This window comes from Acinonyx jubatus, chromosome C2 (assembly GCF_027475565.1).
Source record: "Acinonyx jubatus isolate Ajub_Pintada_27869175 chromosome C2, VMU_Ajub_asm_v1.0, whole genome shotgun sequence".
NCBI lineage: Eukaryota > Metazoa > Chordata > Mammalia > Carnivora > Felidae > Acinonyx > Acinonyx jubatus.
In genome coordinates, this window is record NC_069384.1 from 18,307,620 (window position 1) to 18,330,989 (window position 23,370).

The 23,370-nt window shown below is 42.1% G+C and overlaps 1 protein-coding gene across 7 annotated transcripts in view; it reads left to right on the forward strand.

The window, feature by feature from the left end:
• Positions 1 to 23,370, forward strand: part of APP (amyloid beta precursor protein) — a 272,213-nt gene that overhangs the window by 39,724 nt on the left and 209,119 nt on the right. For all 7 annotated transcript variants that reach the window (XM_027041765.2, XM_027041766.2, XM_027041767.2 and 4 more), the window contains exon 2: positions 22,490 to 22,657. In XM_027041765.2, coding sequence (XP_026897566.1) covers positions 22,490 to 22,657 — 168 coding nt within the window. The remainder of the gene's footprint in view (positions 1 to 22,489; positions 22,658 to 23,370) is intronic.

Here is a 23,370-nt window from a genome sequence, read left to right on the forward strand (position 1 = left end):
TATTCTTATCCTCTGTTTTTTTTTTGCTCTACGTGCTACATGTCATATAATTACTTTGTCTAGAGCCAGATCTGACGCCTTATTATCATACATTCTGTGGGCACTTGGTGACATTGACTGCCCTTGTTCCCTTAAAGACTTCTTTTGGTTTTATTTATTCTGATATACTCAAAAAGGTCTGATTAAAATTTTGCTTGGTCATTCATTTCAAATATCTTAGCATGTTTTTCGAATTCTGTTCCAAATATGTTAAATGTGCTATCTTAGAAGACTCCCGTGGCCAAATACGTTTGGGAAACTTAGTGTAAAAATAGTTAAGCTGGCTTCATTATTATAGGATTTTCACAAAGCCTCCATCTTGAAGGGTCCATTTCCCGTATGTGTTTGACAAGAGTAGCAACCCATCCTCCTTGCCTCAGGAATAACTGTTAACATCTCTTGGAAACTGTTTTTGAGAACACTGATTTAGGAATTACATGAGGGATTTATTAATAATTTGAAAAATCTATCTTACACTTCACTTAGTCCCTTTTGAATATATGTTTCTTAGTGATTAATAACTTGCTAGTATGAGCTTGCCACAAAAAGTTTCTTATGTAAGAGAAGCTCTCTGTAAAGAAATGCATTGAATACATTGTGGCTAAACAAACCAAAAATTCTTACCATCTTGAAATTTGTTACAGCCCCTTGACCCAGGTTAGAGTCCTTGCCACTCACGGACAGTAAACTTATCGGAGTGGACTTCATGAACCTTACAATAGACATTTTAAACCTGCACGAATTAAAATATCTTCAGTGCTTCAAAAATACTATGTCAACGTGGTGAGTCAGATCTGCCACACTGAGCATGCAGGTTGTGGCTGGAAATGATGGCACTGTGTCGTTACTAGTTTGTTTCTCTTAGAAACAACTTGGCAGGCAGACATCTTGCAGATAAATGAGGAAAGATGGTCTATTTCAAGTGGCATAAGACATTCTTTAAACCAGTGTGTCATATCTGGTTATATAGTCAGCATTTTCTTCAGAGCAGAAAATCCTCTCTCGGGATTCCTAAATAAGGAGCAGACATCTTTGTGGGGATAGCACTCAGGAGAGTTCAAGTGCTGCATTTCCTTTTGTTCAGTCTCTCTGGGTGTCCCAGAAAGGTCTCATATTGGAATAATTTCTTTGTTCCTGGCCAAATCCAAGTAGAGTCAATATGATTAGCTCTTTTAAAAACAAATGACCTGCTATCTATCTTATGTGTATTATTGGATTTTAACCTCATAGGAACATGTGAGGTAGGGTGTTGTTACATCCGTTTTAGAGATGAAAAGAATCAAGAGGTAAAGAGTTTCCCTCCAGGGGCACCTGGGTTCCTCAGTCAGTTAAGCCACTTCGGCTCAGGTCAGGTCTCACGGTTCATGAGTTCAGGCTCCACATCGGGCTCCACTTCTGATCCTCTGTCCCCCTCTCTCTCTGCCTCTTCCCTGCTTGCACTATCTCTCTCTGTCTCTCTCAAAAGTAAACATTAAAAAAAAAAGGTTTCCCCCCAAAATTTCCCTCCAAACAGGTGGTAAACACCAGACAGAATTTGACCAGTTTTCTCTTTTGATTCCAAGATTCATATTGGTACCTTCAGGTGTGGGTTCCCTCCACCAGTTCCTCCTACCAGGATCCTGAGCCATCTGTAAGCTCCCTGAGGTCTCTCGAAGTAGAGACAGTGTTGGATTAGACCAAGTTTATAGGTGTGCAGTTACAGGGCGTGAAGAAGTTTCTGGAAACAGTATTTTTTAGTCATGTCTGTTTATAGGGCTTTTGATTGATATAACCTGTTAGCATACACATGTAATTCTTGTAGAGTTAATAAGTCATGCAGAGGGATTCCAGTGGTTTAGCCCTCTCTCGCTTTGTCTGAGTCCTTCATTATGAAAAGAGTGGCTAGAATGAGGCCAGAATTACCCATGGACAGAAGGGCTGGTTGGATTCCTTGGTCTTGGAGTCCTTGTAATGAGTGCATGGTCCTGTTTTGTCAGCTTTGCTTAGAAGCAGTTACCTCGCCTTTTGTGTATGTTTGTAGATTGGACAGTTAGCCCTCAAGGCTTCTTAATTGTTGTTAGAGTATTGCTATAGATTGACCCCACAAGGGAGTTAAAACAGTAAAGTTGTTTTTTTGTTATTGTATACAAAATACTCCCGGGCCGATGTTGACTGGGATGCTTTATCATGCTTCATGTTAATAACTTTTGATAGTCCAGGTACCTTTTAAAAATTAACGTGTGTATCTGTTTTTGTATCTGTGGGAGGCAAAGTATATTTTGTAGAACTTATATAATTGTACTTTTTACATTACTTCAGTTGGATTAGTTATTTCAGTATGTTCTGGGAGAAATTCTATTCGGTTCAACCAGTATTTGGGTGCCAATATTGTGCTAAGTATTATCTTAGAAATATAGAGACGAGTAAGACGTGACTCTTTCACGCTGCGGAAAAGGCTAGATCAGGGTTTTCTTCAACCTAGGGGCACTACTGACGTTTTGAGCCAGGTGATTCTTAGTTGGAGAAGGCTGGCGGAGGCTGCTTGGTGAGGGTTTAGTAACAAAGGCCACACCCAAGTCGTGACAGTTAACTTTCCCTAGAACCTCGAGCCTCTACCCAGAAACAGTTCATGGAGCTCAAAAAGCAAGATGGCTCATGATCCGTGTGGGCTGAAAAGCCCTCCCTGCTAGAGCCGCACCGCACAGCTGAACAGCGTCGGAAGGCGAGTGCCAAGTTAAAGCAGCTGTTTACGAAGGTTGGCTTTGCGTGTGGATATTTGAGAGTTTTGCCTTCCTCAGGCCAGAGTAGCTTCGTGTGAGGTACACACTCCCATCAGTCGTTGCCTCTTTAGGAAAAAAGCCAGGCCTGTGAAACACCTTCTAGCAAATCTGAAAAAGGTACCTCCATTCCAATTACTTAAAATTCTTATTACTTAGAATGATACACCGTGAGCAACTACGGTAATGTGCGAAGCCTGAATCTATATGCCGTCGAGTGTGTGTGTGTATGTGTGTGGTCACAGTTGTGTACTTCTCTCGCTTTCTTTGGACAAATTTGTTTTCTTGAAAAAAATTTTTTTTTAATGTTTGTTTTTATTTTTGAGAGAGAGCACGAGCAGGAGAAGGGCAGAGAGAGAGAGAGACAGAATCCGAAGCAGGCTGCAGGCCCTGAGCCGTCAGCATAGAGCCCGATGCAGGGCTCGAACCCACGAGCTGTGAGATCGTGACCTGAGCTGAACTCGGAAGCTTAACTGACTGAGCCACCCAGACGCCCCTGGACAAATTTGTTTTAAAAGTTTAGCTTACATAAACACTCCATGGTTCTATTTCTTGGTAGAACTTAAATCTTTGCAACACCATATAAAGGGGCAGGGGCAGGGTGTAGCCTTTGTGGCACGTTCTTTCTCTGTTTGAGGGCTGTTCCTCTGTGCACATGAGGGCAAGACTTCCCTGTGGTTCAGGAATGGATTAGTGATGCAAGACTGCGGACCATCCTTTCCCCAGGTTACATAGACACAGCTCCATGAAGCGTGTGCTAGTTTTGAAACTTAAAATAACTTCCCATCACTCAAGGCAACAACATGCAGATGGGTTGATCAACCATACTGAGTACGAGAACTCCTGCTGGGATGTGGGGCACACGGAGGTGGTGGCCCAATAGGCTGTTTGCTGATGAACCAGGGAAGCGGTGACTAGAGCGTTTCTTTCCTTCTTCCGTTCCATTGGGACGAACTCGAGTTCTCCAGCATGACGTATTCTGACACCCGTTGCGGTTGGCTGGGAAGGTACTACAAGCTCACTTCCCACCACCAGCACCCCATGTGTTGCCATCCTTGACATTCACAAGCCTCAGAGTTCTGTCCACCCCTGCTTCCGTTTTCTGCCTTCACTGCCTGTTTTCCTCATGCGTGCTGTGCTTCTTGGCTTCTCCCCTGTCCCTCACCCCGGGCCCGGGTTCTCCACTATTGATTGCATGGTAGGCACGGTGCTTTGGGCCCACGAAAATATTTCAATTTTTTTTGGATGTTTATTTATTTTTTGAGAGGGAGAGACAGAGTGTGAGCGGGGGAGAGGCAAGAGAGAGAGGGAGACACAGTATCTGAAGCAGGCTCCAGGCTCTGAGCTGTCAGCACAGAGCCCGACACGGGGCTCGAACTCACCAGCCATGAGATCATGATCTGAGCATAAGTCAGATGCTTAACTGACTGAGCCACCCAGGTGCCCCGAAAATATTTCAATTTTAATTTCTTTTAAAATGAGAAGGGAAAGGGGGCACCTGGGTGACTCCATCTGTTAAGCATCTGCCTTGACTTTGGCTCAGATCATGATCTCATAGTTCGTGAGTTTGAGCTCTGCATCTGGCTCTGAGCTGACAGCATGGAACCTGCTTGAGACTCTCTCTCTCTCTCTCTCTCTCTCTCTCTCTCTGTCTCTCTCTCCTCCCTCACTTTGTGCTCTCTCCCTCTCTCTCTGTCTCTCTTGCTCTCTTTCTCAGAATAAACTTTAAAATCAGAAGGAAAAAAATGACTATAGTCAGGAATATATGGTAATGAATCTAGCCTGAATTACAATCACCTTTATGCAAACACAGCCTTAAAACATAAGTTTAAAGTTTTTTTAGACACAGATGGGCTGTTGCTCTCTGTGAAATGTGGCTATTGTTCTCCTTTGCTTTGGATATTATTTCAAATTCAAGGTCATGTATACCTAGCCCTGTCTTACCTTTCACACGTGCTCTCCCTATATTCCTCCCATGTCCATTTTCTGCTCCGGTCTTTGGTCTGTCTACTCCTTGCCAACTCTGTCCATCTCTTCCTTCTCCAAGTCAACCTAGTCACTGCTGTGTCACTTTAGCACCTTTTTCACTAGTGCGCGGGGCCTCCTCGTTTTTGTCTTCTTCGTTCACTTTGTCCACTGAAGTCAGGGATGTTTGGCTCCCCCCCCACCCCCAGGCTTGCGTGTGATCGGTACCTGGGAAATGTTTATCTTCATATAAGGCATCAAGCCAGAACTTTCCTGAAACTTAACCCAGGAATCAAATTCTGAAACCTTCTCTGTTAGAAGTGAGAAGGACAAGTATTTGATAGCAATCAGCAAGTGCTGTTGAGCTTAGCTGTCCAACAAATAGTTTCTGTCTCCTCCTTGTAATATTTTCAGGTGTATTTTTTTACACTAGCCTTCACTTTAGGTGTCAGGTTACGTCGCAATCTCTGAGAATCCGTTTCATGCCGCTGAGGGCCTTCCGCTGCAGGAATGTTTTAAATAGTTGATTGGATGCTTTATGAAAGGAGTCTGGCCGCCCACACCGTTTGTGCAAATCTTGGAGTCTAGTGCGATAATCTGATTTTTTTTTTTTTTTAAATGCTGCCTGAATTGTAGAATGATACTCCTCTCAGGAATGGGTTACCAAAGAGTCAGGAAATTAACATTGAAGGTTACTGAGCCATAAGGATCACAAGCCACCCTGCTTTTTGCACCCTGTTGTTTTTTTTCTTAGAGGAATCGGAGGTCCTCAAACAAGTCAGGCTGTGGCTGGTACCTGGGAGTTGGTAAAGACAGGCGTGTGGGTGCTGTATTTTCTTTTTTCCGCATTAGGAAATGACTCTCCTGGTGCCACAGTAAAAAGAATCTCATAGGTGTCTAAGTTGGAATGTATTTTGTATTGTTCTATGCCTTTGTCAACGATGATGGATTCTACACGCTGGTTATTACTGTTCGTGTTTTTCATGCCAGGCATTCCCTAATGCTTTCCATACTTGTTTATTCAGTGCTTGTGTGTGGGGGAGAGAGAGAGGCAAGGGGGTCTCAGATGGACAGTGAGGTACCGATGATTCAACGTAAGACTTTGTAGTTTCAGGATAATGTGAAACAAAAGCAATACGCTTTCAGTATAAACTGTACTTTTGAATTTGGATCTTTTCCCGGGTTGGCAGTCTGTGGTACAATCCTCTCTTGTGATCCTGGGTGGCAGCAGCCAGCCACAGCTCCCAGGGTAAACGGGGCAATCGTGAGAGTAAACAGCCGATACAATGACAACCATTCTGGTTTTCGCTTTTGGTACCGTGTTTAAGAAATTGCATATGAGGTAGTCAACACTTTAGTATGAAATAGGCCTGTGTTAGGCACTTTTGCCCAACTGTGGGCCAGTGTAAGTGTCAGCATGTTTAAGGGAGAATAGACTAAGTTATGATGTTCAGTAGGTTAGGTGTATTAAATGCACTTTCAACGTGAGATGTTTTGAATTTACAATGGGTTTATGGGGATGTAACCCCACTGTAAGTCAGGGAAGATCTGTAACTCATCTTGTTTGCATTTACATTGGAAAAAAAAAAAGACTTGGGAATCCTTGTGCACACGCTTGAAGCATGTACACATTCTCTTCTGCTCTGACAGATAAAACTTAGGTGAATACTTACAGAGGGTACCATCAACTGCATCCTCGTAGTAATAGCACCATTTAGATGTTTTGTCACTGAAATTGACATTGGAAGTAAGTGGAAAAGTAAGGCTCCAAATACATAGATAGATAGATAGATAGATATACGTATATCTACACACACACACACACACACACACACACATATTCTTTTGGTCCTGGCCTTCTATTGTTTCTGCAACATGTTTTTTAACATAGCCAAGAAAATAGAAACAGTCTTCACTTGACCTCCCTTCAGAATGATTTTCTCCTGGTATTGTAGTTCATAATGTTCTTTATTCTGATAGGAAAGGCAATTTGAACAATTCTCATTGTGAGTCTTGAGCTCCAGAAAGGGAAAGCTTCTTTGAGAATTGCCTTGGTGCCTTATTTAAGAAGGATAATCTGCCTCTGCTTATCAAGCAAATAGCGTGAAACTTAAACCTTGAGTACTCTTCAGTGTTACAACCCTGGAGGAAAAGAAACAATCTTGGCTTACACTAAAAGTGGTAAGTTAACAGACTACAGTTTGAACAATGAGTAGGAATGCTGTTTGAATGTTATCGTAGCATCTTCACATCAACTTAATACTCTCTCCGACTTTCTATTACATTTTGCAAAGCGGTTTTCTCCTATACCGATAGTCCTAGTAATAAAAACACAATAAATAGCATGAGGCTTTTAAGCGGACCGGGAAGGTAGACGATAAGTAAATATTATGCAACTTTGGAAGGAAATAAACCAAAGGGCGTAATGTAAATATCTTCTCTGCATGTTAAAAATAAGGTACTTCATGTTCTCATTCTGAAACAGTTCGATAAATATTCTAAAAATAGCATTAAGTTTAAAGATCATGAATTCCCTGATGCCACTTGACATACAGATATTCAAATTCTTACCCCATATAACATGCTTATTTATAATCTTTCTTGGTCCAGCAGACTGTAGGTGGCTTCTTATCTATGGGTAAACATGAAAGTATGTGTGAATGTGTATATGTATGAAGAGGTATGAACAGAAGTAAATGATAAATATCTGAATTCCTTGGTCTCAGCTTTCACAGAGCAAATTCTTTTATTCCCTCTTCTTTCTCTTCCTGTGTGCCTGATCTCCTCTGAACATGACTTGCTTTAAAGCTGTTTCAAAACACTTTGCATATAATTTGTTATTTATCATTCTCCCACCTAAGAGCTTCCTTGTTAATTGAAAGCAGTCTACTAATGGTGTTGGCCAGTAGGTACCGTTTTCTAGGACACGAGCTCATGGACCCCTGCTAACACATACAAGTCCCTTAAATTTGGCACTTACATGACAGCAGGCCAACGGACTCGAGAGTGTTCTGAACACTCCACCTCAGGCTAGTAGGAAATCAGGTGGAAATGACTTCCTGGAGAGGTTAGCGAGGCTCTGGGGTTGATGTGTGCACCCCTTATCCCCCTGAGAGCTGTTCTGAGAGTGTAACGTAATTTGAAGGACAGTATTATATCTTAACTTACCTACGAAGTGAGCATTTTTGTAAGGAGGAGCTGCAACCTTGTAAGTAGTTTTGTACCATTTTAGTACTAGAAATTATAGAGCTATTAAAGGAGGTGGATAGTCTGGAATGTACCAGGACAAGATGTGTGTATACTGGCTCCTTCCCTAAGAACAGCCCAAGACCAAAGATCCCATTCACCACCTCTACCTGTTTTAGCTCCATTTGTCTCTCTGCCTACATGGGGTTCACAGTCGCCTGAAGCCTGACACGTGATAGAGACTGTGAAGGAAAATAGGGATGTATTTCTGGGCTGACAAAGGGTAAAGGAATATGCCCATTGCCTCCCCACCCCCCCGCCTCCCCCCCTCCGCGGTCGGTCAAATGGATAACTCTAAGATGCAGCCCTGTGGGCATGGCCCTCCTGTACATGTTCTAGTTAATTGATAAACTGGCTCCGTTTATAAATCCACAACCTGTTCTGGAAGCTCGTTTTCCATTTTTTCCCGCCAGCTACAGTTTGTTCAGAAACTTCCTGTTCTTTTCTCCCCATCTAATGATCCCTTGGGACTGTTTCTTCTGTGCCAAACACGACGACGAGTGGGTCAATAATGCAGCGGGAAAAGGAAAAAGAGAAAATAAAAGAAGTAAACGGTTTTTACATTTGCACTCACTTGTACCTTAAGCAAGTTAGCCTGAGCCCTGTGCCTCAGAATATCCATTGCAGCGCTACAGATAAAGTGCTATCAATAAAGTCCACGTTAGAACTGTATCATTAGACAGTGATGAATAGGGTATTGGATAAAAGATACAGATAAGTGCTTCTGCCGGATGATGAGTGAGGTATCACAAATACCACGTCAACATCCAGAGTCCCGTATCAAAGAGAGAAATGACCCCCGGGAATAGTCCTGACTATTTAGCTTGCAGATTATGTGGGGATAGTATATTCCCAGGTAACGTGATAAATTATATCTAGAACTCATAAGTATTCTACTCTACTTGTCTACGTGCACTAAACCCAGGCGATACGGAGGCTTTAACTTCAGGACTTGTTTGGTGCCATGTGGGAGAAATCTGGTATGATCTCAGTGTGAGGTATCGAGCGACGTAAGTGCTTGTTTCCATGTTCCCAAACTCCATGCGTCCTCGTTTTTCTTACACACCTCTGCCTTCTTGAGGGGGCTGCTCCAGGCTCTGCGTGGCAAGTATCCACAACTGCTTGTGTTCATACTGCTTGGTGGGGTGTGATCTTCGTGTTTAGTGATGAAATTTGCATGTTCTTTGCTGGGAGAAGTATAATTAGGACACGATTTTGCATTCACACAGCCACACGTGAAATGTGAGCCAGAAGCCTTGTCTATTCAATAGCCTTAGACTGTTTTCATTAAAATACTTCCCTTTAAAAACCTATTGAGTGAAAACCAAATACATTTAATTAAAAAAAAAAAAATCTGTCCTTAAACAAAGTGTCATTTACAGAGATACAAAGAAAAAGAAAGAAAAGATTTAGAAGTCCACAAAATCAGATGTAAAGATAGCAGCAATCGATTGCTATCTCCTTAAGAGCTTCGCTGCATGTATGTGGAGCATCTTCTTTACGCCTTAGTTTTTAGCTCTAGGAGATAAAGCAAAGAGAATATGGCTCGTATGCCACAGCTAAGCCATTGTTTCATCTCATCCCTATCTCATATCAAATATTCATCAGTTTCCTGGATATAAATGTGCTGGTCTGGGCCAAAGGAACTAATTGAAGTCCTCGCTTTCCAAGACTTGATAAAAAAGACTGAGAGGAAGTGATAGGAGTGCAGTAAGATTAATTAAAGAAAATGGGTAACATGTTGACATGAATATTTCATTACAGTTTTCTTTTGTTTTTTTGTTTTTCTCAATTCTGCATTGGCTTGTGCCTGACATGGTTAGGGTGGCACTGTCCAATAGAAATGTAACTGTGGGGCGCCTGGGTGGCTCAGTTGGTTAAGCGTCGGACTCTTGATTTCGGCTCAGGTCGTGATTTCATGATTGTGCGATCTAGCTCTGTATTGGCCTCTGTGCTGGGCACGGAGCCTGCTTGGGATGCTCTCTGTCCCTTTCTCTCCGCCCCTCCACTGCTTGCACTCTCTGTTTCAAAAATATAACATGATCACATACGTAATTAATTCTAGGAGCCACATTTTAAGAAAGTAAAGAAACTATTGGAGTTAATTTAAAAAAAATTTTTTTTAATGTTTATTTTTTTATTTTTGAGAGAGAGAGAGAGAGAGAGAGAGAGAGAGCGCGCGCCAGTGTGAGCAGGGCAGGGGCAGAGAGAGGGAGTCACAGAATCTGAAGCAGACTCCAGGCCCTGAGCTGTCAGCACAGAGCCCGACGCGGGGCTCGAACCCACAAACTGTGAGATCATGACCTGAGCTGAAGTCGGACGCTCAACCGACTGAGCCACCCAGGCGCCCTGGAATTAATTTTAATAATACCCTTTATTTGATCCAATGATTATCATCTGGCATGTAAAAATTATTAATGAAGCAGTTTACAACATAATCTTTCACACTAAGTCACCACAATCTCAACTGGCACACTAAATTTACCTCGAAAAGTTTTGAGAAGAGTTGATAAAATTTACACTCAAAAAGTGGATTTGCTTATTCAAGTTGTAAACATCCTTAGAAGTTTCTCAATAATAGGACTCATTGGGTTTGAAAATTTTTTAATTTACATTAATTACAGTGAAATCAAATGAAAAATCGAGTATCTTCCATTCAAACAGCTGGTGTTCACCCTTAACCGGTTCAGGGTACTCAACAGTATAGTCATTTTCTTGAGACCTGTGTTAAGTATGTGGTACCAGAAGGGAGCAAAGGTGTTCGAGGGTACAGGGTAGTAAGGCCCATAGGCTAACAACAGGAAAGACAGCAGAAAAGCAAATCTGGGGAGAGACCAGTGTTCCACAAGCTGTGTGAAGCTGAAATCCAGATTTAGAGGGGGAGGTGCCCAGCTATGAGGGTTTCACACAGAATTTTGTTTGAGCACAAGATCCTACTGCTTTAACCTTCTGAAAACTTCTGACCTCTTCCACCTTCCCACCCCATGGAGCAGTCTCCTCTGAAACTCTGACAGATGGTTTTCCGTCCACCTGAGTGGCTCCTTGATGAGGTGCTCGCCGTCTGCTTGATGTCCCTTCTCAGCCACTCTCCATCACTGTTGTCATATTGATAGACTTGTCCTTGTGATGTTCCTTCAGATATTGGCTTCCAGGTTTGTTTTTTCTTATTTTCTCTAAAGTTTCCTGACTGGGGGGGGGGGGGGGGGGGGGCGCCTGGATGGCTCGGTCGGTTGAGCAGCCAGCTTTGTCTCAGGTCATGATCTCACAGGTCATGAGTTCGAGCCCCGTGTCGGGCTCTGTGCTGACAGCTCAGAGCTTAGAGCCTGCTTCAGATTCTGTCTCTGTCTCTCTCTCTGCCCCTTCCCTGCTCACGTGTTCTCTCTCCCTCTCCCCTCTCTCTCAAATATAAATACACATTAAAAAAAATAAATTAAAAAAAAGTTGTCCGATTGGGGCACCTGGGTGGCTCAGTGGGTTAAGCATCTGACTCTTGGTTTCAGCTCAGGTCATGATCTCGTGGTTTGTGAGTTCAAGCTCCTGTAAGGTTCTGCACTGACAGCTCAGAGACTGTTTGGGATTCTCTCTCTCTTGCTCTCTGCTCCTCCCCTGCGCTCATGCTCGCTCGCTCTCTCTCTCTCTCTCTCTCTCTGTCTCTCAGAAAAATATTTTAAAAATTATAAAAGAAAATAAAGTTCCCGAATAAAATTTTGTTTCCCTTGTCAACCTTAAAACTAAACCAGCAAAATGGGTTCATTTGGGAATAGCAGAGGAATTGCATCTTGGGACACACAAGCTGTGGCAAACCGAAGGAGATCAAAGGATGGGAACTGTTACTTCATATAGAGAAAAGGGGGAAGTTGGGAGGGGCTGCTTTGAGTAAAAGTCCTTCGAAGGAAAGCGAGAGTTCAGAGTGGTGGTTTCTCAGTGGCTGAGCTGGGGAATTTTCTTATTGGCTGCGCTTGTTGCTAGGCAAGGAGAAATTCCTCCTCCTGCTGGGGTAGCAAAATAAGCTTTTTCCTGTTGGGCATGCGAGGTTCCTCTCTTCCTGTCCGTCTGCAATTGAAGACTATCCATAGTATGTTAGTTAGACCTCTCCTTTCTGGCCTTCCGACTCAGTTTTAAATGAGGTGTCCTTTATTCAATTGCACACTCTCTGGAGGAATCTTTTTAAAAAAATTTTTTAATGTTTGTCTAAAAATGTGAATACGTCCTTGTAGATGTGAATTGGCACAGCAAGACTTGCCATGATCATCTGGAGCCTTGTATTTGTAAAACATAAAAAAGAGTGAGTTAGCTTGTTCCCCCGCACCCCCCCCTTTCATTTTCATGTCTTAAAACCTTTGGAAGTTTTTCTTACAGAACTGCTCCCCAGCTGTGCCTTTCCTGTCCTGCACTTACTTCAAAGAATTATTTCAAGCAAAAATACAGGATATTGTATATACTTAAAAAATTCAGTTTGAAAAAGTTTCTACCTTCTGAAATAATTTTGAGCCCTGATTCTATTACTTAGTATTTTAGTATTCCTATCAAATACATGCCTGTATTAGTTTCTGTTGCAACAACAATGGTGCAAAGCCACAACCCACCCCAAAATTCAGTGGCTTAAAATAATAACCGTTTTAATGTAGCTCGGGCCTATGGGTCCACTGATCTTGGCTGAGTTTGGACAGATTTGGTAGAAAATAGTAAAACTTAGGAAATTGAACATGTATAGAATTGTTCTTGTGTCAAAAATGGAGAGTCGTACTCTCTCTCTCTCTCTCTCAAAAAGAAATGAACATTAAAAAAATTAAAAAACAAAACAAAACCGGGGCACCCAGGTGGCTCAGTCAGTTAAGCATCCGACATTTCAAGGTTCATGAGTTCAAGCCCCGAGTCAAGATCTGTGCTGACAGTTCAGAGCCTGGAGCCTGCTTCTGATTCTGTGTCTCCTCTCTCTCTGCCCCTCCCCCACTCTCTCTCTGTCTCAAAAATAAGTAAAACATTAAAAAAAATTTTTTTAATACAATGGAGAGGAGTAATAGAATTTAAATGTTCTGTGTTGCATTATGTACTGAACGCTCATGTGCCCTAGCTGTCAGAACTAGTAGAAATTATACTGGAAAACTGTCCATTTGTTATCATCAAATTTCTTCACAATGAATGTCATTCAAACCAGCATCTATGAGAAGCCCAGTTTCAAGGTCTTCCAGCTGGTTAGCAATAGGACTTAAATGCATTAAGTCTAGAATGAGAATTTAACGAAGCACTGTCATTTGAAATTTCCTTTAATCTCCATCGGTAAACCACGTGTGTGTGCATGCGTGTTTACTGCTATCCCTAGCTAGCTGGATAGTATGTTTATATACAGGGATATGCATATATCCCTGAAAATATAGGTGAAATAAGGTAAGGATGGATGCGCATACGTTAACAGTTGGAATGTTGGGGATTCTGGGCCCCTGCTTTGTAGATTCAGTTGGCTGCTTCCGACTTAAGGAAAGAACAAATTTAGGAGGAAGTTTTCATTTGCATTTCAAGGGAGATTCCAAACATTATGCTAGGTTCTAGTAATTTAAATTTAAGAAATGCAGATTAAACACTTACACTGTGGATTTGCTCCCCCCTTTTACTTCCTCGAAGAATAATATTGTAAAAAGCCGGTAACAAAGAACCACAAAATATTACTGCCATCGTGGGAAAAAGTTGTTTGAAAATAATATTCAAGATTTAAAAATAAAAAAGGCTTTGAGAACTAGTAGAAGGGATGCCAGCTGGCTTAGTATGAAGAAAAGCAAGCATAGGCTGTAGAGTAACAGACTTGATTAGACTCCTAGGCAGGTTTTGAGCTTTTCTGATTATTTAAGCAGATGTGAAAGGGACTATCTCGGTTTTTCTCAAATGAGATCATGAAAGGAAAGGCCTAAGTAGATGCTTTGATTTTTGCCCCTTCCCCTTTTCCTATCTCCCAGTTCACAAGGTCAAGGCTGATAAGACAGCAATGCTGAGTGAAAATAGTATAAAGATGTGATAACTGTGTTTTTTGTTGGGCGACTATATAAAACATACCAGTGAAACTTACAAGGAAAGACTGAATTAAAGGGATAAACGATTTCTACATCAAAATGACCTTAAAAAGAATTTTTGAGGGGCGCCTGGGTGGCTCAGTCAGTTAAGCGTCCGACTTCAGCTCAGGTCATGATGTCACAGTCCGTGGGTTTAAGCCCCGCGTCGGGCTCTGTGCTGACAGCTCAGAGCCTGGAGCCTGCTTCAGATTGTGTGTCTCCCTCTCTCCCTGCCCCTCCCCTGCTCATGCTCTGTCTCTCTGTGTCTCAAAAATAAATAAAAACATTTAAAAAAAATTAAAAAAATTTTTTTTGACTATTACCAATGTAAGTACATTAGACAAATATAGGGCATAGTATATAGGATATATATGGTATATATATATAAGCATGCAGTCTAAATATACTACATATCAAATATAAAACATTTACTGTTTAGGACTAAATGGGCATTAATTAGATAGTTATGTTTTAGGCATATAGTTTGATTGCCATCTATGAAGTACTATTTTTTTTTTAATTCCAGTATTATAGCTGTTCTAGACAATGGACATCGCACTTTCTTGGGCCTGCCTAAAATTCATGCTTTAAATGTTGATAATTTAATTTCGTGGGTACTGAATAACAAAGGTTTCTGTTGAGAGAGCTCCTGATACTGGCCACAAGCAGCAAGAATTATTTACTGGACTTGCTATGAAATGGAAGGGGCTTGGGGCCTGGTTTAGAATATCTGTCTTTTGGGCAGAGAGAAAAGCTTGATATTGTCAAATGACAAAACTAAAACATTTTAGGTTATGAGTTTGATGTCCTTCAAAAGAAAAGAGCCCATGAATTGGGGGAGCACTGTGTTCCCAGGGATTTGGGGAAAGAAAGAGTTTTTAAGAGCTTTAGAAGAGGCAATCCGGAAACAGGCATAATTGGCCGAAGTGGGAAATTTCCTTATAAAGCTAGCAGGTCCTCTTTTCGAAGGTAAAGTAAACTAGCTAAAGCTTAGTTGGCACATTGTGAATGGTGTACATTAAAATTCCCGGACAGGTGTTTTCCCTTAAGTGCCGGCTGATTTAGGTTTAGATTTGTGCTGTGGGCCCCAGCCACTGGGGTGGTCTCCATTGTGTGGGTCCCTATATAAGAACTAACTTTATCCATATCAACAGAGACGATGTACTCATCAAAGAGGGATAACTTGTCATTTGAAGCCAGGTCAACAGTGTTCCAAAAAGAATGTCAGATTTTGGGGTGCCTGGGTGGCTCCATCTTTTAAGCGTCTGACTCTTGATCTCAGCTCAGGTCTTATATCAGGGTCATGAGTTTAAGCCCTGTGTTGGGCTCTGAGCTGGGCCTGAAGCCTACTTAAAAAAAAAAAAAAAAAAGTCAAATTTCAAGGAGTGAAATCTGCAGATTAGTTCTCAGAAAGAATGTTTTCTGTCCTGCGGCAAATCATTGTTAGCCTAAAACTGGAGATCTGAAATAATTGTGCAGCAGACGGTGGGTGTAATGAATTTGTCTACTCTCCACACAGGTAAATCAAAACTGTGTACAGTTTCTATAATCACATTTCGTTTTTCTGTATGTGTTGACTGGCCTCTCTGTTCTTTCCTTCGGCAAATACATGCACCCACACACAGGGGGCAAAAGCTAGGAAAATTTCAATTTTCTGTTTTAATTTGAGAGTCATCCTGGTCATGTAAACAAAACCTTGATGGAGTAGGCCCAACCCCCACCCATTGGTCTTCGTGACACTGTGGCCTTAGATGAATCCTTATCAGAGCCTTTTCCTTCTCTTTAGAATTGGAATGGGTGATTTTACAGATTCTTGAGTTCTAGGAATCTTAATTTCAATGTCCCATTGCCCTCTTTTAGACACAAAATGGGCAATTGCGGATGTTATGGTTCTGCTTATGATTTTGGCGGGGGGGCATTTCAAGGGAATAGTCTTTTCCTTTGGAGAATGCGAATTTGTTTATGTTAAGTGTAAACGTACTGCATTTCCCTTGAAAGGGGTTCACTCTCACATCCCCTCCATTGTGATTCTAGGGAACAGTTATAATTACATTGAACATGGAAAAATCTGAATGTTTTAAAAGTAAACTTAAAGTAATTTTGTGGGGTATAATTGAGTTATGCCCAGGTTAAGGGAAAACTGTGTTTACGTGAGGAAACCTTGCATGTGAGAGAAATGGTATCGCTGTGTGCTTTTAAAAAGATACTGTACAAGAATCCGGGGCCCCGGGGGAAATCGTGAACTGATTAAATAGGACGGTATGAGGCTGGCCATTCAGACCAGTGAGAAGTCCGTTTAAATGCAGAAACCAGATGGTTTTCATTAGCCACAACCCCTAAAATTACATAAATCCACGGATGCAACTAAGCTATGGATCCCTGCCCTCTTCTTGCCAAGCAGGACTTTTCAGCCAGCAAAACAGAGCGTTCCTTGTTCCCTTTCCCTTTTAGTCAGGACTGCGTGGGAGCATGTCTGCCAAGCCAGCTCTATAAGGAATTTTGATCTCCTTGATGATAATAAAGAGAGAAACTTTTTTGGGAAAGGGAACACCCAGTGTGAAAGACTGCAGGGGACCTTGTTGGAGAAGCTGGCTTTGCCCTTGCAAAGTGCATCAGTTCTTGGTGTAGGTTTCCAGGTTCACCTCCACCGATGGGCTAAACTAGGTAAATATGTTTCTTTCTGTTTAATTTCCCTGTAAGCCCTTTTAAACCCCTTTTCTAGCGAACTTGCTTTGGAAGTCCATTTTCACTTCAGTATCCTATATATTAAGGCCCTACAGTATTTTTCTGGTAGCCAAGGATTGTTTTTAAAAGATTTACAGCATTTTTAGGTCGTTAGGTCTCTGACGTTCAGACATTCTGTAACAGACAGGCTGTTGCTTTTGAGGCAGCGTGTGGATGCACCTTTGTTTTAGCCAGTTATTTTGTTCATTGTCACTGAACACTGTTTTCCCATGGGAAAGCATCTCTGGTCTTATGATGTCAGTGGAAAGTCATTCCATTTACAAGAATTATCTTCATTTTCAGTCTCTCAGAAATGTGTGCACCACGAATGGCCAATTATGCCAGGATTCCAGTCTTGTAGGTGTTAACCTTGGATTTCCGCAAAGTAACCTTAAGTTACCTTAGTGTTCAAATGAAAACAAAATTAAAATATAATCCTTATTTAAGTGGCTGTATTTCCCATCTACTAGAATTTTGTATTTCTTTTCTGTTTAAAGGAGTAAAGTTTTTTTTTTAATTAATTAATTGTTTATTTACTTTGAGAGAGAGTGTGTGCACATGCAGGGGAGGGGCAGAGAGAGAGGGGGAAGGAGAGAGAGAGAACCCCAAGCCGGCTCTGCACATCAGTGCAGAGCCCGACATGTGGCTTGCACCCACAGACCTTGAGATCATGACTTGAGCTAAAACCAAGCGTTGGACACTTCACCGACTAAACCACCCAGGCACCCCAAAAGGAAGAATATTTATTTTTAGGATGACTTTGACAGAATATGCATTTTCACTGGCAATGACAGCAAATGACTTCCTCTAGGACCAGATGATTTCAGTTTTAAGACTGCCCATGTTAACAGGTCCTGAATTGGACTTTGTGTATAATTTAATAAGCCACTTTTTAAGGCTTCATTCAGAAAAAGGGATTTGAGTAAAACTGTCAGGCCCTTAGATGATGGCTCAGTATTCTCTCCTGTGTGACCATCTTGGCTGGCAATGGTTTCCCTCTGGCTGGATGCCAGAGAGGGGACTGCTTTTGGCAGCCGGGCTTTGTTTCTTAAATCCGTTATTTAATGCAGGTGAGGATCCTTATGGGTCATTCTTCTTTTAATTAACAGAGCCAGGAAAATGTTACTTAAAACATGGAATTCTTTGCAGGTGGGCTTCAATAGAAGAGAAAAGCTTCTTGTTCTGTTTGCATTTCCCAGCTAATTGCTGTGATCTCGTACACAGCTGGTGTTGCTTTGGGAGAGAATTTTTGCCCGAGAAACGTGTTTCTGTGAATTGAGTATTAATTTGTGAAGGGCCTCTTGTAATGTCAGATGTAACAGATGTATACATACCGCCAATTTTGTAATTTCTAGTATAATAATTTGCCCTAATTATTGAGGAATCAAAGTTTGAACTATTAAACAATGCCCACCGTCAGCAAATGGAGCATGTTAATGGTCATGACTCACCATAGTTATTTTTTAAAGTTAAGATTAGATCTCATCTGGGGGCATGTGGGTGGCTCAGTCAGTTAAGCATCCGACTTTGGCTCAGGTCATGATCTCGTGGTTTGTGAGTTCAAGCCCCGCGTTGGGCTCTCTGCTGTCAGTATAGAACCTTCTTCAGATCCTCTGTCTCCCTCTCTCTGCTCCTCCCCTGCTTGTTCTTTCTCTCTCTCAAAATAAATAAATGCATATAAAAAAAAAAAGATTAGATCTCATCTAATGGAAAATCCAAAAGGAACTGAAACATGTATCTTCTGGCCTTAACTGCCGTTGTTCAATGAAAGCGATCATAAGGCAATTAAAAATGTTTTCCAGTAATATGATAGAGCCATAATCCATTCATTTGAGATGTGAGAAAGATTACCACCATTTGGTAGTGGGCTTGTGCAAACACACACGCCAAAGGCCTCAAAATAACTATAAAGTGAGAAAGAGGGAAGGATGACAAAGTGCAGAATGGAAGAAATAAAAAAGAAGAAGCCAAGGTAGGAACAAAGGAAACACATCTACTCAATGTGTTTGTCCCGTAGGATGATGTTGTCTCAGCCTGCCAGGGACTTTCCCAGTTTCAGCACTTAAAAGTCTTGCATCCTGGAAACCCCACAGTCCCAGGCCAACTGGGGTGGGTGGACACCCTGTTGTCAAGGCAAGGACTTGGCCTGATGTACCGCTTTGTTCCCAGAACTAGTTCAGTGCCTAGCACGTGTTGGGTCCTCGTAAAGAAATGTTAATTGCTGTCCTTTACAACTGTTGTGGTTGCTTTGGAGTCGCCTCTCTGCAGCGAGGGGTTCGAAGAGATCATGAAGACTTTTGTAAGGAAGGTAGAAGAGAAGCGACCACCCCACCCCCCCCCCCCATCTTTAGGAATGTCTTCTGCTATGGAATTGCAGGCTTGTGAGTTAGTAATGGGATAATCAAAGGGGTAAGGAGACCTCTGATCATTCCAACAGAGTCCAAGGGAAAAGACTCACAAGGAAGAATTCATCAATGGCAAAGAAGTTGAAAAGCAACAGGTACTGAAGAAAAAGCCTATTTGGTTTCTGCAGAGGTCCTATGCAACCTTTGAGAAGGCAATCTGAGTTGATGGGTGGAATGTAAAGCAGACAGCAGGGGGTCTACGGGGCAGGCGAGAAGGTGGTGTCAGTGAGTGTTGAAATCACCAGCTCATATAATTTGTTGGAAGAAATGGGAGGAAGATAGTTCTTCTAGAGAAGGGACAGGGAAATGACGGCCCATTGGCCGAATCTGGCGGACTGCCTGCTTTGTAAATACAGTTTTGTTGTAAAACAGCCACACCCATTTGCGTGTTGTCCGAGGGTTGAGTCGTCACAGCAGAGACTGGCTCACAAAACATAAGATATTTACTATCTGGCCCCCAGCAGAAGAAATTTATTCACCCTCTGCTCTGGAGGATAAGAGAATGGAGGAAGTTTTGTAGGGGTTTTTTGGTTGTTTTTTTTTTTGTCTGTTGTTTGCTTTTTTCAGTAGAGGAGATCAAAGGCTATTTGTGGATGCCTCATGGGGCTGGAAAAGAAAGAGCTTGTTAGGTATCTGCTGCTGTGTAGCAGGTTACCCCAAACTTAATGATTTAAAAAAAACAAACAAAACAGACATTCAGTTTCTGTGGGTCAGGAATTTGGGAGTGTCTTCTGGGTGGTTTTGGCTCCAGGTTTCAGTCATGCCAGCCAGGACTGCAGTCATGAAGGCTTGATGTGGCTGTAGGCTGTTGACACGGAGGCCTTGGTTCCACATCTCATTACGCGGGCCCCTCCGTAGAGCTGCCTGAATGTCAGCACAACATGGCAGCTGACCTTCTCCCAACGCGAGGGATCCCAGAGAGCAAGAAAGACGCCGGGGTGCCTTTTTTGACCTTTCCTTGGAAGTCACATATTATTTTTTGCCCTATTCTATTTGTTGCACAGACAGACTTCTACGCATTAGGGGATAGCACTGACAAGAGCTTGAACACCAGGAGGCAGGGATCCTTGGGGGCCTTGTTGGAGGCCGGCTGCCACAGGGAGAGAAACTGGCCCTGAAGTGTTCTTGAGGAGAAGGTACAGAATGAAGGGCACTTTAACTGGCGAGGATGTAGAAGCCTGTAGTGAACAGATTGTGGAGAGTCTGAGGTACAGAGAAATTTTGAGCCAGCAAGGGGGAAATTCATTCAATAAAATAATTACCAACTGTGCTGGGGGATCAATAGTCTCTCTGTTCAGTTAGAGATAAGTTACCAAGATTCTGCTCAGACTGGAGATCTTGGGGACAAGGAATGAGTTGGAGCAGAGTAAAGTATCATGGGGAATCCAGTGGTGATTTCATTACTAGATTGTACATGCCCTGAAGGCGAGGCTTATATTTTACGTATGAATAAGTAAATTTTATATATTAAAAATATCTTTATAACATTCATAGTCTCTAATACAGGGCCTTACCTATAGGTGCCTGATTATCGTTTGCCTTTCTTGCAGTGTCATTATCTTCCTCCTTACTTCAAAAAAATTGGCAAAATTTGTATTCTGATTTTTAGAATCACGGTTTTGCACTTCCTCCTATGCCGTCAGGAAAGCTGTGAAACTTAAGTTTGTGGAGCATTCTCCTTAGACTGCTTTTTGAATCTGTTGGAGAAAGAGCCTCCCAGGTTCTGGCTTGGAAGTTGTGGGAGGTGTGCAAGGGGCCCAGCTCTTCTTGTTGATGACCCAATGCCGTGGCCTCAGCTGCTGTTTTGTTCCATCTGGCAATGTCGAGGCCAAATTCTGGTTGGTATGCCTTACAGAGTACAATTAGACATGGAGAAAATGTTACCTGAAATATGATTCTAGAGATTCTGCCAGGAGCTCTTGCACTCAGGTCTGTGATGGGTCTCAGCTGGGTTCAGTGCAAGATTGTTTTTTTCTTTTTTAAACAACAGATCTTCTGCTGTGGTTGGACAAAATATATATGAAGATGACTAGAACGGACAGATGTTTGGTCTATTTTTACATTTCTGTGGGAAGAAATGTCAAGAAGCTATTTCTTAACTGAAATCTCTCAGTGCAATTTTAGTATTTTGTTTTTTATTCCCTCCTGTGAACAATTTTTAGAAATGATACGCTTTATTATAGAATCCTCCAGTCCTTGGCTGCATGAATGGCTTCTGGTGGCAGTTAACTCTTCTCGACATGGGTCTCACACGCTTCCTCAGCAGCTGGCTTTAACAAAGGAGGAATTACTTTGCTTAATGTGTCTTTTGATTCCCTGGTTTCAAATAACGCTTTTACTCCTGTGGATTTATTTATTTTTTTTATCCCTCGCTGTTATCTCTCTTCTTGGCGTTTCAGAACGTCCATTTTCCCTTTTTAAAATATTTACATGAAAAAAAATTTTTTTAATGTTTATGTGAAGGTAATACCTGTGCACAGAAGGCTTTGGAAATACAGAAGGGCAACCTTTTCCTTTATTTTGGGCAAACCGTATATTGCCTCCAAGTGGTAATGGCCAAGACCTACTAAGAGCTTACTACACAGCAGATACTCTGACAGTCTCGGAGAGTCTGCATCCTTCCATAGCAAAGTTGGGGAGATGAGACTCAAGCACCCTTAATCTATTCTTAAGACCTGAGAGAGTGATAACCAGAGAATATTCGGGGGAAAACCATTGGAATGGCCGACATATTCAGTCACATTTGTGCATGGCAAATTTCTACAGTAGTTTTTATGTTCAAACGATCATAATGTCCACTTGCTAGCTAATAAGCATGCTAACACCATGGCGTCTGCTCCAGGAGGCACTGTACAACCTTATTCTTAGACCTGGTCATCAGGCAGGGACTTGGCATTGTTCTTTGTGTGAGTCCGTCGGAGATGATTAGGAGAATATGGTTTCCTTCAGGGTGATTATATTTATTTCAGAAAAACACCTTATTTTATTTTCAGAACCTTTTCAGGAGGCACGGCAAAATCTGCTGTGGGGAATCGCATACACTTTTCCGTGAATACATTCTTCTCCATCTTGTTAATTCCTGTGTTTCAGTGTGAAAAAAGCACTATATTGTAGGTGGCTGGAGATAAAGGTAACACACATTCTACTTCACTCAAAGGAACGTTGAAGGCAAGGCTAATCCCTGCTTGGAGGAATCTCCGAAAGCGAGAATAAACTATTTTTGGTACCGCTCTGTGCCATGTACCACCCTTCCCCAACCCCATCCGCAGAGCTGTGGATTTGGATAACTAACCTAAACTTCTTTTTTTAGGTGCCCACTGACGGCAATGCTGGCTTGCTTGCGGAACCCCAGGTTGCCATGTTCTGTGGCAAGCTGAACATGCACATGAACGTGCAGAATGGGAAGTGGGAGTCCGATCCATCGGGGACCAAAACGTGCATCGGCACCAAGGAAGACATCTTGCAGTATTGCCAAGAAGTAAGTCCCTTCTGAGAGCCAGCGATTCTTGTGGGATCACACGCGTTCGGTGTTTTTTTTTACTTTAACTTCTTAAATATTTATGTTTTGTCTCTTGTAGTAACGATCTTGGTTCCTAATGATCCACTATACTATTTTTTTCAGTTAATTTATTTTGAGAGAAAGAGACTGAAAGAGCGAGTGGGGGAGGAGCAGGGAGAGAGAGGGAGACAGAGGATCCCAAGCAGGCTCCGTGTTGTCAGCACAAAGCCCAATGCAGGGCTGCAACACATGAACCCTGGGATCATGTCCTGCGCTAAAAACAAGAGTTGGGCGCTTAACCAACTGAGCCACGCAGGCGCCCCTCACTATGCTAATATATTTACTTGCTTTGCCATATATAATATGTATAAATTTTTAAAAAAATTAGGATGTCAGGGGCGCCTGGGTGGCTCAGTCGGTTGGGTGTCCGACTTCGGCTCAGGTCATGATCTCCTGGTTTTTGAGTTCGAGCCCCACGTCGGGCTCTGTGCTGACAGCGCCAAGTCTGGAGCCTGCTTCTGATTCTGTGTCTCCCTCTCTCTCTGCCCTTCCCCCACTCGCTCCCTCTCTCTCTCTCTCAAAAATAAATAAACATTAAAAAAATTTTTTTAAATTATGATATCATATTACAACCATCAATAAACCAACTGAGTAAAGTTTAAGATATCTTGGCACTCCATTTATCTTTAGAA